At 59.3% G+C, this 15,866-nt stretch overlaps 2 protein-coding genes across 2 annotated transcripts; both read right to left on the reverse strand.

Annotated features, from left to right (window-relative positions):
• Nucleotides 1-853: 853 nt before the first annotated feature.
• LOC148821607 (uncharacterized) lies at nt 854-8,754 on the reverse strand. Its single transcript, XM_088930678.1, has 2 exons — nt 7,339-8,754; nt 854-6,329 (listed from the first exon to the last, which is right to left on the reverse strand). Exons 1-2 carry the CDS (start codon nt 7,563-7,565, stop codon nt 6,086-6,088), a joined length of 471 nt encoding a protein of 156 aa, XP_088786804.1. The 5' UTR covers nt 7,566-8,754; the 3' UTR covers nt 854-6,085.
• On the reverse strand, nt 854-15,320 carry LOC148821606 (chromobox protein homolog 6-like). The gene is made up of 5 exons (XM_088930675.1): nt 15,249-15,320; nt 14,683-14,726; nt 14,247-14,312; nt 11,850-11,916; nt 854-11,448 (listed from the first exon to the last, which is right to left on the reverse strand). Exons 1-5 carry the CDS (start codon nt 15,315-15,317, stop codon nt 9,874-9,876), a joined length of 1,821 nt encoding a protein of 606 aa, XP_088786801.1. The 5' UTR covers nt 15,318-15,320; the 3' UTR covers nt 854-9,873.
• Between the last annotated feature and the right edge of the window lie 546 nt (nt 15,321-15,866).

A 15,866-nucleotide genomic window follows, 5' to 3' on the forward strand; every position in this document is an offset into this window, starting at 1 on the left:
TACATCGCAGCGTTGAACTCCTTAAAAAAAAAACACATGCCGCTCTGCTGCCACCTTGTGTGCAGGACAGGAACTACAGGCCCCAGTATATTGGACTGTATACCGCCACCTACTGGCTATGTATATTACACATTTAATTTGTGTTGCAGAATCTGAACGTCACATCTTAATAATAATTAATAATTAATTCCTCACACTTATATAGCGCTTTTCTGGACACCCCACTCATAGCGCTGTACAGGTCACGGGGATCCCCTCCACCCACACCTGGATGATGCTCCAGTCTGCTCCCCACACACCAGCTCTCAGTGGGGAGGAGAGCAGAGTGATGGAGCCAGTTCAGAGAGGGGGGTTACTAGGAGGCCATGACTGGTAAAGGCCAGGGGGGAAATGTGGCCAGGACACCAGGGTAACACCCCAACTCCTTTTGAGAAACACCCTGGGATTTTTAGTGACCACAGAGAGTCAGGACCTTGATTTTATGTCCCATCACAAGGACAGCAGCTTTTTACAGTGTAGTGTCCCCGTCTCTATACTGGGGCATCAGGACCCACACAGACTGCAGGGTGAGCGCCCCCTGCTGGCCCCACTAACACCTCTCCCAGCAGCAGCCTCAGCTGATCCCAGGAGTCTCCCCAGGTACTGGCCAGGCTCACACTGCTGGGCTCCAGTGGGGCTGCCGGCTGGGAGCTGCAGGGTGGTGGAGCTGCTGGCTCCTCTTTAATGGAGGGGAGTGTAATGTGGTGGTTCTCTTACACTCCTTCACTAAAAATGGCTAAATGAAGCACAAAATAAATGTGAAACTAAAACCGAACAAGCCCGCACTGGAAGTGCAATAAGAAAACACCACAGTCTTTGAACATCATTTTATTTAAAAAAACAAACATAAAAGTGACACTTACATGGTCTGTACAATAGGGCTGGACATAACAAAGCATGCTTCTAGCACAGGATAATCGTCATCGTCATCATCATCATCATCATCATCAACAGCATTTACAACATTATCCATTTAGATCCACACAGACCCTGGGAGGAGCCCGCTGGGACCCTACTGGCCCTCCCCCCCCTCGTCACGCGGGCGCCCAGCAGGACAGGCGCCCCTGCGAGGGGGGGGAGTCCTCTCACTATGGCACAAAAACACGAGAGACACAAAGCGACCCATCTACGTCCAGCCTGTTTTACTGGGTTGACTGGGATGTGTGTGGGGGGGGGGGGTCCGAGCCCTTCCGACGCCTTTTCTGGTTTGCGGGACTTGTTCCCAGGAGAGGAAGGTGGCCGGAGCCTGGGGTGGGGGGTGGGGCTGGGCACACGGACCCGCCGAGCACTAGGATCAGGAGCAGGCTGTCGAAAGGGGCAGAACAGACAGGCCTGGCGCCCCGGTGCAGCGCCACAACGACGCAGGACCACACGAGCCCTGCGGGACGCCGGACCGCGCGATTCACCACGCAGGGCCACGAGATGACGGGACGCAGGGCTGAGCGACGTCACGAGGCAGGGCTGTGCTGCACCTGCAGGATACAGGGCCAGATGACGCCACGATGATACAGGACCGCAAGACGCCACGATGCAGGACTGTGCAATGACATGACGCAGGACAGCAAGATGTCGCAGTGCAGGACCATGCCGGGCCTGCCCGACGCAGGACTGCGCGCCACAGTGATACCGGGCCCTGTGACGCCACGACGCAGGACCGCAGGTGAGATTTCAAGGACGGGAGGAGGACGAGCAGCGGCGCACAAGATCTGCGACTTCCAGGTTTAGGAGAGGCAGACCCCGGGCAAGTCTGAGACGGTGCGCTGTGACTTCACGAACACCTGCCAGCGAGGGCCGGGCCTGGGTCTCGACAGGCCATCCTGGAGCTGCCCAAACCCGGACCCGCGGTCTGAGTTCTGATGTTACTCCTGCTTCCACGACTGAGGGAACAGACAACGACAGCGCACACAAGACCCCCACACTGTTACCTGAAAGCCACTGCAGTCACCCCATGTTTTCATAATATCATCTTGTTTCATAAGGAACAAGAGCAGTCAAAGGAGCTTGGTTCACAGGGTGTAGAGGTCAGGGGTCAGACAGCAAACTGTCAGGGCTCAGAGGTTTGATAGCGAACAATCAGGGTTCAGGGGTCAGACAGCAAAGTGTGAGTGAAAGACTAAGACTAGCCCTTCCCCACGTACTCACAGGGCACCGGGGCTGGGAAGGGTGACACGGGGGGCCAGTGGGAGGGTCAGCGTTCGGACCAGGAGTCTTTGAAAGCGCACATGCCCCGCCGTCACCACCGGACCACCCGGTCTCGTGTCTGTGCGCGGGACACGCAGCACCGTTGCCTACTCTTCCGCGCAGGCTGCGTCTCGGCTACAGCGCCGCGACGGGGACGAGGCGCAGGGCTGGGGTGGGAGGGCTAACTGAAATGACAGCGCTCAGGAGAGCGCTGGACCCGGGGCCCACGGCGAGGGGGGGGGGCCAGCGCGGGCCATACGCCACCCCTGCGGCCTGCGGCTTTCCCAGGCCGGAGTGAGTGCGGTCGTCACGCCGCCTCTGTAGCACCACGGCCGATAAAGAAAATAGCACCTGCGGGGAACTGCAGCACCGCTGAGCACGTGCGCGCGCCCGTGTCTGAAAAGGCTGCGTAGTCATTTGGTAAGACAGCTGATTTCTCATTTCGGCACCGAGATGCGTCAACGACCTGCTGTGGACTGGATCTGATCAGGAAGAACGTTACTCACAGTACTGAGTCTGACTGCAGACACTGCTAGAGACACTGCTGTCCCTCTCCTTTCACACTGCCCCTGAATTCACACACTGACACACTCCTGACTGGACTGGAGACACTGCTGTCCCTCTCCTCTCACACTGACACACTCCTGACTGGACTGGAGACACTGCTAGAGACACTGCTGTCCCTCTCCTCTCACACTGCCCCTGAATTCACACACTGACACACTCCTGACTGGACTGGAGACACTGCTGTCCCTCTCCTCTCACACTGCCCCTGAATTCACACACTGACACACTCCTGACTGGACTGGAGACACTGCTAGAGACACTGCTGTCCCTCTCCTCTCACACTCCCCCTGAATTCACACACTGACACACTCCTGACTGGACTGGAGACACTGCTAGAGACACTGCTGTCCCTCTCCTCTCACACTGCCCCTGAATTCACACACTGACACACTCCTGACTGGACTGGAGACACTGCTAGAGACACTGCTGTCCCTCTCCTCTCACACTCCCCCTGAATTCACACACTGACACACTCCTGACTGGACTGGAGACACTGCTAGAGACACTGCTGTCCCTCTCCTCTCACACTGCCCCTGAATTCACACACTGACACACTCCTGACTGGACTGGAGACACTGCTAGAGACACTGCTGTCCCTCTCCTCTCACACTGACACACTCCTGACTGGACTGGAGACACTGCTAGAGACACTGCTGTCCCTCTCCTCTCACACTCCCCCTGAATTCACACACTGACACACTCCTGACTGGACTGGAGACACTGCTAGAGACACTGCTGTCCCTCTCCTCTCACACTGACACACTCCTGACTGGACTGGAGACACTGCTAGAGACACTGCTGTCCCTCTCCTCTCACACTCCCCCTGAATTCACACACTGACACACTCCTGACTGGACTGGAGACACTGCTAGAGACACTGCTGTCCCTCTCCTCTCACACTGCCCCTGAATTCACACATTGACTCATGCCTTCCCAGCGTACTGAGTCAATGTGTGAATTCAGGGGCAGTGTGAATTCTGCTTCTGCTGCTTGGAAACTGTGTTCATTTGCACACTCCCTCTTAAGTGCTTCACCTTTAAAGTGCTTCGCATTAGGCGTCTGAAGTGTACTGCGTACACAGGGGCTCCACCACGAACAGGCCTCCCCTATGAAGACAGAACCATCTGTTGTGCTTTGCACACTGGAACTAACAAGGGTGTTTATAACACTGCCCATTGGGCTCCAAGCAGTAAGGCTCCAGCATTGGGCTTCAAGCAGTAAGGGCCTTCTCTCAGAGAGCAGGCTGGGCTCTGCGGTCCAGAGAGACACTGGTCAGGCCTGGCCCAGAGGTCCACAGGTCACCGAGTCACCAGTCAGACTGGGCCCTGCGATCCAGAGATCACAGGATCCAGAGTACCAGTCAGGCTGGGCCCAGAGATCACAGAGTCACCTGTCAGGCTGGGCCCAGAGATCACAGAGTCACCAGTCAGGCTGGGCCCTGCGATCCAGAGATCACAGGATCCAGAGTACCAGTCCGGCTGGGCCAGAGATCACAGAGTCACCTGTCAGGCTGGGCCTACGGTTTGCCAGTTTAAAGCAGCTGTCTAGAACGTGGGTCTCTACAAGCATAAATATTCCATTCCTTCTACATGAGCTCTGGGATATCACTGTAATTATCATCCTCCCATCCATCCATTTTCTAACCACTTCTTCCCACTCAGGGCTGCGAGGGAGCCGGACTCTATCCCAGCAAGCAACAGGCACAAGGCAGGGTACGCCCTGGACAGGACACCAGTCCAATACAGGGCACACACACACACACACACACACACACACACACACACATCAGGGCCAATTTTCCAAGAAGTCACTTAACCCACCAGTATGTCTTTGGAATGTGGGAGGAAACTGGAGCACCCAGAGGAAAACGCACGCAAACACAGGGAGAACATATGAACTCCACACAGACAGCACTGCAGGTCTGGAACCGAACCCAGGACCTCCGGGCTGTGAGGCAGCAATACTATTCTGGATTTTAAATGCTGTGATAAACCTTATAAAAGATGGATCTCAGTGTCTGTCTTTCTCTTCCGACATCCCCAATACATCTCTGTTCCTGGTCCAGAGCTGACCTCTTGCTCCTGGCGATACATACGTTAAAGATATTCTGCTTTGATTTAGGTTAATAAATAAATATTTGCTTTCATTTTAATTGGAATACACAAAACCGCAGTGATCCCCAGTTATAAAGAAACGGCAGAAGACTGAGACATGTATCATTTTAACATAAATTCATCAATAACTACTCAGTCATAAAATCTACATTTTACACAATTTCCGTTTATAGTTAATTTAAACTCTTACGATTTGCCATCAGGGAAAAGATTATATCTAGGTGCAGGACTGCGGTTTCCGCCTTTATTTAAAGTTATTTTATTTTAAAAAGTATAAAGTAGACGTCCATACGAAAATCATTTATATATATATATACTTTGAAGAGTAATCTTTTTTTTTTCAGTTGGCATCCCTAGTCCTCCAGACCCTATCTCTGTCTGGAGATCTCCTCAGAGGACTATAGTTTACACAAATACATATAAATACATATAGGGGGAAACTGTGAAGGTACTTCAAGGCTTCAGTTGCATGGCCTCTCAATTGTAACATCTAAAGCAGCATGATCATGAATGCAGCCACATACTCAAGTATTCATGCGGAGCAAGCACTCATCGTTATCAGGCTTGGCCACCAGGGGGCGCCATGTTGCAGGCTGTGGCAGGGAAGTGGGCGTCGGCGGGCGCTTATTCCGCCCCGCCCGCCCTCGCCAACCTCATTGGTTGAAACCATTTGATTGACCCCATTCTCAGCCAACCACAAGCTGATCGCGGATTTCAACGTCCAATGAAGACGCTGCCCCTTGAACGGGCAGGGGAAGAATAAATCGGCCGGAGTCGAGTAGTGGCCGTGTCCCCGTCGCTGGACGGGACACGAAGGGAAAATGCACCTCCGGCATCTTTCCCCCAGGCCTGGCCAGCCCTTGCCCGGGCAGCGAAACAGGGGCGCGAAGCGCGCGCGCGTCACGACACTGGGGGACACGCGAGGCCCCCAGCCGAAGACCCGCACGGCTCCGGCAGCCCCGCCCGCTCCCTCGCGCGGAGAGGGCGGCCCTGGGGCCCAGCCCCCCATGGCGTCGCCAACTGAACGGGCGAAGTAACTCCACAGTTGCCCTGCGAGGAGGGAGGGAAGGGCGACTCCCACCGCGCAGCAGCTCTCACAGACGGAGCCCACCTGTGCCCCCCGGCACCTCGACGCTAATTAACGCAGGGCGACGCCCAGCAGCCGGGAAAACCTGGAGCCACTGCTACGCCACGCGAGCCTCTTTCGGGGTCCCCCCCCCCCCCCACCCCACCTGCCCCCCGCCTCTCCACACAGGCGATTGTACGGACAGAAAGAATAAATCAGAGGCCACCCGGCGAGCACCGACCCACACCGACGGAGCGGGATGACTGGCTCGTGTCCTTCCTTCTCTGGAGAGGCCAGGCCTTGGCGGTCCCTCGTCCCGCCGGGCGCGGGGCGCAGACAGACGGGGCGTCCCGGGAGGGAGCCTGAAACAAACCAGAGGAACGCCGCGATCGTCAGCGACAGCGGTAGAGGAGTTTTTTTGGGAGGTAAATTTGCTGCACTTTATCCACCACCTCCTTCGCTCTGAACAGAAACGCACTTCTCTGCCAGGCAGATTAAGTCCTCCGGATGAATAACAGCCCAACGAACCCCAGCCCAGGACCGCTGGGCAGCCCACTCCCTGGGACAGTGACGGACAGTGCACCCCAACCCTCGGGCCTGGACCCCCACGGTCAGCTGCTGCTGGACAATACTGTCCGCTTGCACGGCGCCGGTCCTCGGTCCCTTCACTGGGCATGGGGACATGACCTTCACTGGCAGGCTGAAGGAACTGAGCCCCTCGAGCCCCGAAGAGCGCCGATTACGAGGGGACCCTCAAGGGCACCGACAGACTCAGTGCTTCAGAATAAACTCTTGAGACACAAACTGAGACCCAACAACGGGAGACATTTCGTGCCACAGAGGGCGGTGGGAGTGTGGGACAAGCTGCCCAGCCATGTTGCTTGAGGCGATACCCCGGCTTCTTCCGTGATACAGCTGGACTGAATCCTCTAATCGGGACGGGAGGCGCTTGTTTACACAAAGAGTAACAGGGGTGTGGAACAAGCTGCCCAGCCCCGCTGTTGAAACCATTAACCGGGCTGCCTTCTAGAAATGCCCGGATGAGATCCCGAGATCAATCAACGACTACGAAACGAGCCCGCTTTGTTTCTGAAGTGCTTGGCAGCCACCGTGAAAGGCGCTATAGCCAAACAAAGGGCTGATTGATTCCTGGAGGCCTCCCAGGTTACCGGGTGACGAGCAGTGGAGCCGTTCAGCAGACCGGCTTCTCGGTCGGCCCAGCTGGGAGGCGCCCCGGCCTGGGGAGGGCAGAACTCAGGCTGGACTTTCGGGATTCTGTGCTTCACCGATGTCCCCCGTGCCACACAGCCCGCCGGCCCGTCCTGCGGGGAAAGCTGGGGGCCAGGAGAGGGACGCAGGAGACTCACTCACCGAACCGGGCCTGCACCAAGACCCCCGCTCCCTCCTGGGTCTCCCGTCCGCCGGCCCCCCGTCCCGGGGACGATCGGTCCAGCAGGGGGGGAATGGAGGTGGGGCAGGCAGCAGCTCCAGGGCGCCCGGAAGGAAAGTGCGTCCGCAGGCCCCTCCCAGGAGCCGCCGGCGCGGGAGACGCCAAGTCCTTGTCGGGTCGGCCGCGCCGCAGGAGGTCCCGGTGTCATCGCGAATCTCCCCCCCCTTCCCCCCCACCCCCCCCGAAATTAAACACAGCGAGCAGGACAGCGCGCACGCGCAAGCAAGGCCGAAGCAACAACGTCTCTCCCTATATAATTTAAGATACACATATATAAATTAAAAAAGCAAAACAAAAAATGGCTAAAAAAATAAACCGATTGGCTAAAAAGTGGCTATAAAAATGTGAAAGGAAAGAGCCAGCCCCCGAGATCTGGTCGTGCACCCAGTCCCCTGCTTGTGCCTTCCGGGTCCGGCTGTGTGGTGTAGGGGTGGGGTGGGGTCCTTCTCTGTGCCCATCCTGCCGATCACGGTGTGTGTGTGTGTGTGTGTGTGCGCGCGCCCGCCCGCCCGCCCTCAGGGAGGGGAAGAGCACTGCTCACATGCCAGCACCCTCAGCCCCCCCGTGCCCCAGTCTCGGGACTTTCAGCTGGTCCAGGCCGGGTCAGCACGGGGGGGGGGGGAGACCTCCAAGGAAACCCAGTTTGCTGGACCAGTAGGCGGCGCTCCACCCTCTGGATCAGACCTTCCAGTCCAATTCCCCAGCAGAGATGGTGGACAGGGGGGTGCACTGTGCTGTAGGAGGCGCCGTCAAGACCAAGACGTCTTGCAGTGCCCCCTAGCGTCAGCGGGAAATCCTTCAGAGTCGCTAGCTAGTGTGCATTTCCCTCTCTATACTTGCTTATACAGGCAGATGAATAGACAGTGCTCCAGTAATAAAAATCTCCTCTCCCGACTGTAGCAGAAAGGCTCCAATTTCTTTCTCCCAACTGTACTTCTGCTCCACGGGTAACCAATTTCAAATGTGGGCGCTGAGCGGCTACGTCAGGCCCCCTCGGTGTTGTAAAAAGAGGGAAAAGATCTGAGATCAGCCTGGTCTGCTTTCGATCTTATGGATCTGACTTATGTGCAAGAGTACCATGTGCCCAGGGTGCCCAGGAGCTCCTCTTATTCAAGTGTTACTGAGGTGTCAGGAAGCAGGCACTGTGCGCCTCGCTCTCAGGCTGCCAAGGAGTTTTAAAGACAAGAGAGGGAGGAAATGAGGTCTTTCAGTCTGCAGCCAGGAGGCGTGTCTGACTATGTGGGGTGGGGGGGGGGGGGAGCTCTTGATCTTGACATTTGCGCAAGAATTTAAACCATTTAGTTTATGGGAAGCTGAAAAAAAATTGCACGTTTTTCTGGAATTCCTACGTCTGTCAGCCTTGTCAGCTCATCGGCTGGAGAAAGGTTTAACAGTGAATCCGCGTGCCAACTCTAAACTAGCTCGCAGGCGGAGGGGTCCCCTGGTCCCCAGGCCGACAGTCAGGCGAGACTCCAATCAGAGTCCAATCCAGACAGCCACTCCGCTGAGCCGATAATTCACTCGTCTGCGCTGATAAAGCTCCTGTTTTGCATGAAAAGCGCGACACCTTTGAAAAACAGCTGGAAAATCTGCTGGACGCAGACAAAGGCTGATTTATCCAGCCCTTTGTGTGACGGGCATCTGTGCTTACTGTGCGTCTTCCTGCGAGAGTGTGCGAGTGTGAGTCTGTGAGTGTGTGTGAGAGTGTGACGCGTGTCTGCTGGGCACTCTGTGCTTACTGTGCGTCTTCCTGCGAGAGTGTGCGAGTGTGAGTCTGTGAGTGTGTGTGAGAGCATGACGCGTGTCTGCTGGGCACTCTGTGCTGTGTGCGTCCTTCTACAAGAGTAAGTGTGTGAGTGTGACGTGTGTGTGCCGGACACTCTGTGCTGTGTGTGTCTTTCTGTGATGAGTGTCTGATGGGCACAACGTACTGTAACTGCGTGTCTTTCTGCAGGAATGAGTGTGTGTGTGTGTGCGAGCGCGTGAGAGCATGAGTGTGAGAGTGCACGAGAGTCAGAGCGAGAGTGCATGAGTGTGAGAGTGCATGACAGTGAGGGTGACAGTGCGTGTGTGAGAGTGCACGAGCGTGACAGCGAGAGTGCGTGACTGTGAGAGTGCACGAGAACGAGAGTGACAGTGCATGTGTGAGAGTGCATGAGTGACTGCATGAGCGTGAGAGCAAGAGTGCACGAGAGCGAGGGTGAGTGCACGAGAGTGTACGAGTGCACGAGAGTGTGAGCGAAAGTGTGCGAGTGTGAGAGTGCACGAGAGGGTGAGCGAAAGTGTGCGAGTGTGAGAGTGCACGAGAGGGTGAGCGAAAGTGTGCGAGTGTGAGAGTGCACGAGAGGGTGTGCGTAAGAGTGCCTGTGCGTCAGGGGACTGGGCTGATCTAATGCATGTCTGGCAAAGCACGGTGGGGCGGGTCGGGGGCGTAGCTGGCGCGTGCCGCTGCGTGCTCACGGTTTGGGCTGGGCGTTCGCGGTGCCGGTAGTGGAGGCGGCCGGCGGGGACGCCTCCGAGGGCGGCGGGGAGGGGGCGGGGCCCGTGGGGGGCTGGGCGGAGCCGGTCTTCTCGAACTCAGGGGGCCGGCAGAACTCCTTGATGGTGACGGTGAGCAGGTTGGTGGTGACGTCGGTGACCACCACGTTGGCGCAGCAGGGGGCCATCTCGGGGCGCCAGTCCGGGTCGCCCTCGGAGACCGTCTCTGGGGCGACCGGGGAGGGGAGGGCCGGGGGGCGGGGCTTGTCCTGGCGGGGCGGCAGGCTCCTCCGGGGGCGGGGTCCGGCCCTGCGGTGCCTGTGCACGGGGTGGGCGCGGCTTTTCCCAGAGTCCTGCGGGACGGAGAGATCCAGGATCCCCTCCTCCAGCTCCTCGTCCTCATCCTCCTCGTCTTCGTCCTCCTCCTCCTCCTCCTCGTCCTCGGAGGAGAGGGACACGGAGGGGGAGGGGGATGGGGAGGAGGGGATGAAGGAAGAGGGGGCTCGCTGGCTGGGGTCCCTGTGCTGCTGCTGCTTGTGTTTGAGGTCCGGCTCGCTGGGCCGCGTGGGGCCCTGGGGGCTCAGCTTCGGGGGAGAAGGGGACCCCCCCGTCGCCGAGGAGGGGAGGGGGGCCGGGGGCGTGGTCTGGGAGGGGTGGATCTGGGGGGGCGGTGGAGATGGGGGGCCGCAGTCCGAGCCGCTCGAGCTGGAGGGCGAGCTGGAGGGGGAGGGCGGGGGCTGGTAGCGCGGCAGGCCAGGGGACACCCCGACTCCTCCTCCTCCTCCTCCTGAGCCGGGGAGGGGGAGAGAGGGGTTGAGGGTCGGGGGAGGGGGGCTGCCGGCGCTGCTGTTGCAGTTGGCGGCGGCGGCGGTGGCGGCGCTGCCCCCCGGTGGCGGGGCCGCGGGCTGCAGCGCGGGCGGGGGGAAGGGTGTGCCGTACAGCGGGAAGCTGGCGAACTTCAGGGCCGGCGGCTGCAGGCCGCGGTAGGGCAGGCTGCTCTCGCTCAGCTTCTTGCTCTTGCCGATGACCCGGTTGCGGGACGGGACCTTGGGCCGGCTGGCGGCCGGGGAGCCCGGCGGGGGGGGGTGGTGGTGGTGGTGGGGGGCGTGGGGGGCGGCGGAGGCCGCGGCGCCGGCGCCTTTGTCGATGACCTTCAGGTTGAGGATGATGCGCCCCCTCTTGGGCTCGCGGGGCTTGACCTTGCGGTTCAGGATGCGGACGGTTTCGGAAAAGGGGGAGACGGGGGGGCGGGGCCCCAGGGGCAGCCCTGAGGACCCCGGCCCGGAGGCGGGGGAGGGGGACAGGGGGTCGGGGCGGGGCAGAGGCCGCCGGGACATGCGGTGGCACCGGCGGATGTCCTTCTTCAGCTTGTGGGAGGCCGCCCCCGAGTGGAGCTTCGGGGAGACGCCCTGCGGGGGAGCGTGGTGGGGGTGGGCGGAGGTGGACGAGGAGGAGGAGGAGGAAGGATGGGCGGAGTGGGAGGGGGGGGCCTTGGTGGAGGAGAAGTGTCGCAGGTCGGACATCCGCACTGTCTCTGCTGCCTGGGCACGCGCCTGAGAGAGAGGAGAGAGGAGAGAGGGGAGAGGGGAGAGGAGGCAGGAGAGGAGGGGAGAGGGGAGGGAGGAGAGGAGAGGGAGGAGAGGGAGGAGAGGGAGGAGAGGGGAGAGGGGAGAGGGGAGAGGGGAGAGGGAGGCAGGATAGAGGAGGGAGGAGGAGAGAGGGGAGAGGAGGGAGGAGGGAGGAGGGAGGGGGAGGCAGAAAGAGGAGTGAAGAGAGAGGAGAGAGAAAGAGGGGGATGACTCTATGACACAGGCAACAGACATGATAAAAACAAAAGCAAATCTCGTCCAGTTCCAACTAAACTTGAATAACCGAGGATAACTACAGCGGGTTCAAGAAGAAAGGGAGAATAAAGGAGAGGACCCGCGACAGCGGTCCCTCAGCCCATCCTCACCTTCATCAGGAAGGTCTTGGGTTTCGGTCCTCTCTTCTTGGGGCCATACAGCTCCCTCTCCCTCTCCCTGCAACAGCAACACAGACCCACTCGCTCAACAGGCACGGCAGCTGAGCACCGGCGCCCCCTAGGGGCTCGGCCGGTAACAGCACATTCTCGTACCAGCCCTGCAGGCGCCCCCCGGAGGCTCGGCCCTGCGGGCTGCGCTTTGCCCAGCTCCACTCACGCCAGGCCGAAAACCAGCTGCCAATGGGACTGGGCTCCTCTCCGCCCACCGGGGTGCCATCTGCACACTCTCCTAGAGATTCTGTGGGTGACCCCAGTGCCCCCCTCCCACCTCCGGGCTGTAGGGGCTCATCCTGGACTGGGACCCTGGCTGTGATCTCCGGGCTGTAGGAGCTCCTCCTGGACTGGGACCCTGGCTGTGATCTCCGGGCTGTAGGGGCCCATCCTGGACTGGGACCCTGGCTGTGATCTCCAGGCTGTAGGGGCTCATCCTGGACTGAGACCCTGGCTGGGATCTCCGGGCTGTAGGGGCTCATGCTGGACTGGGACCCTGGCTGTGATCTCCGGGCTGTAGGAGCTCCTCCTGGACTGGGACCCTGGCTGTGATCTCCGGGCTGTAGGGGCCCATCCTGGACTGGGACCCTGGCTGTGATCTCCGGGCTGTAGGGGCTCATCCTGGACTGGGACCCTGGCTGTGATCTCCAGGCTGTAGGGGCTCATCCTGGACTGGGACCCTGGCTGTGATCTCCGGGCTGTAGGGGCTCATCCTGGACTGGGACCCTGGCTGTAGGGGCTCATCCTGGACTGGGACCCTGGCTGTGATCTCCAGGCTGTAGTGTAGGGGCTCGTCCTGGACTGGGACCCTGGCTGTGATCTTCAGGCTGTAGGGGCTCATGCTGGACTGGGACCCTGGCTGTGATCTTCAGGCTGTAGGGGCTCATCCTGGACTGGGACCCTGGCTGTGATCTCTGGGCTGTAGGGGCTCATCCTGGACTGGGACCCTGGCTGTGACACCCCCAATTTTAATCCCTGCCTCCCAGCTCTGCGTCCAGCCTTGTCTCCGGAACGCTGCCTGTGTGCCAGTTTTGGGGTGCACGTTCTGGGGGTGCTGAGTGAAGAGGTCTGCAGAGGTAGGACAGGCCGGCCCCCGTGAACGCTGTCAGATACATAAACAGACGAAATGGCTCCTCTCGCTTATAGCCTTCGCTCATCCAGTGAGTCACTAATTAATCTGAGAGTCTTGTCCGGCAGACGTCAGGTTACTGGCTCCCACAGCAGGGCTGCTCACCTCCCCCGCTACCTTCTGTGTAGAGAAGTGGCAGCTGTGGGACACCCAACATCTGGAGTCTCCACTCCTGGTCCCGGAGAGAGCGCCTACACTGGAGAGACTGGTCACCCTGATTCAGAAAGACCTGGCCGAGCCCGACTGCGATCCAGGAGACTCGGAGACCGTCCGGAGCAGAAATCGGACTGACCCTGACCCCCCCCCCACCCCCGCCGTCAGGGAGCGGAAGACCAACGGGCAGAACTGACCGGTCCCCTGCCAGCGCTGCCCATCTACAAGGAAGCAGGCGCCGCGCAGGGCCTGACACGGACGCTCAGGTCGTGGAAAGGCGGGTTTGGAAAAACATTTTATCATTTTATCTGGAGGAGCAGGGCAGCACCTGCACTACAGCGCCATGTGCGTCGGACCAAGACGAGACAGGTTTTTCCCTGCGGGCTCGGCTGCGGCACCGGGCTCAGTGTCGCACTGCCCCGCTGGGCTCGGAACCACGCCGAAAAAACACCCAAGGAAAGAGAGCTTGCTGGCGCCGGCTGACGAGAGCTGGGGAGGTTTCTGTGAAATGTCGCCACGCAATTTCGCGACAGCTCAGAAACCCCCTCGCTCCCTGCCGCCTTTGTTGTGGCGGAGAGCCGGCGGGCTGAGAGGAGAGGCCGGGGCCTTAAAAAGTGTTGTCGCTTCAGAAAAAGAGAACCACACGAAAAATACGTACAAGTCCCCCCCCCACACACACACACACACGGCAACGGCTGTCTGGCAAAACAGTGCGGGGAAAAACACAGGCGGTGAAAACAGAGCTCAGGGGTAGCGCCACAGGTCCGAAACGCCAAACTGGACAAGTGCAAAGACTTTAAAAAACAAAAAGGGGGGGGCGGACTGTTCTCTCTCTCTCTCTAAAAAAAAAAGACGTGCCTTCTCTTTTAACTCGGGAGTCAGACACAGACACAACGGTCCGCTCTCTGACGCAAAGCGAAACGCGTCGGCTCCGCTCGCAGGGGGGACAGGAAAGCACCGCTCCACGGCGCCCGTGCGTGTCCACGCTGCGTGTGCGTGCGTGAGTGAGTGAGTGAGTGTCTCACGGAAGGCCAGGAGAAAAAAAAAACACTCACTTTTGCTCAAACGCCGCTATCAGGCGGCCGTCTAAAATGTTCTCCTCCGGCTCCCAGGTGCTGTACCTGCGTTTGGACAAAACACACGCACACGTTACACGCCGGGACACCCCCCCCACCCACACACACACACGCGCGTCTCGCCGTGTCCCCCCCCACCACCACCACCACCAAGAAGTGCTTCCTAGATGTTTAATTTGCGTTTTTCTTCCCCGGGAACCTTCCTGATCGCCGGCAGCTGCATCATGATTATTTGAAAGTTACCTCTTCCTGTTCAACTCGGGCACTGCAGCAACGTCAGTAGACGGAGCCCGTGTCGCCCCTGCGAGAGACCGGGGCTGAGCTGCACCGGGGGGCGGTGTCAGTGTGTTCGGGGGGCACGGAGGCGCGACAGCCCGGGAGAAGCCGCTGTCCCGCTTTCTGCGGGCGTACTCACTTTATCGCCCATCCCTTCCACTTCACGAGGTATTCGATGCGACCCTGGCGAAGACAAGAACACACACACACGGGCAGTGCTGCAGCTCCGCACGCCTGAAACGGGTTTTTATTTTTCGTGCACCCCCTGACAATTGAGACACACACACACACACAAAAAAAAAAAAGATCCCACGACGGTCCGGTGAGATCAAATAAGGACATTTCTCACTCTCTGCTTGCACAGCTCTCTCCCACCACCACCCCCCCGTCCTTCTCTCTCCCTCTGCCCCTGCCCCCCGCGTCTCTCTTGCCCGTTTTCAGGTCAGCATGCATGCCCACACAATCCGGGGGGCCCCCAGTTCCCCCGCGAGCCCCGGCTCCCCTCCCCTTTGCACCGTGCGCGCACGGTTCGGGTCTGCTATCCCCTCCCCTCCGTGCACCCACCCCCCTCTCTCTCTCTCTCTCTCCACACACACACACGCACGCAGGCATGCCCTCCCCCGCGCCACCCAGCCGGGCCCGGTTCGGTTCGGTTCGGTTCGGTTCGGCCCGGCCCGGCCCGGCCCGGCGGGGGCAGCGGCTCACCTTCCGGACCCGGCGCTTGATGATGGATTCGGCGGCAAACACGCGCTCCCCGACTGCCGACAGCTCCATCTTCACCACACCGAACAGACCAGAATAAGCAACCAGCCGCTCCGGCCACGTGACAGCCCCGTCGCCGGGCAACCGGGGGGGGGGAGAGAGAGAGAGAGGGAGGGAGAGAGAGAGAGAGCGGAGCTGTGGCGCGGTGCCGGGTCGTTTGACAGCGCCGGGGCTGCGTGATGCATGCCGCCGTGTTCCTTCAGCGCCGCGCATTCTTCCGGACCCTGGCTGTGTGCAACCCTGCGGTCAGACTGCGGGGCTGCCGGCTGGTTCCGCTTTGTCCGGCACCGGAATTCGTGAGTTCGGCCATTTTTTTCTGAGCCCCTTTCCTAACTTGCGAAAGGACTTAGCGGATCCTGACACTAGCCTAGGAACTCCAGCAGACACGTCCCACACACACGCAGGTAAATACTGCCCCTACCTGTCCTATAACAAGAGTGCTCAAGTTCGGAGGGCGGACTTTACACACCTGTGAAGGAGTGATGTTTCTAGAAAGGCGCTATATAAGGGTACCGATAATAAAATAATTCTAAATGACTTATATTATAAAATAATTATTAT

This window comes from Atractosteus spatula, chromosome 13 (genome assembly GCF_055471065.1).
Source record: "Atractosteus spatula isolate fAtrSpa1 chromosome 13, fAtrSpa1.hap1, whole genome shotgun sequence".
Classification (NCBI taxonomy): domain Eukaryota; kingdom Metazoa; phylum Chordata; class Actinopteri; order Semionotiformes; family Lepisosteidae; genus Atractosteus; species Atractosteus spatula.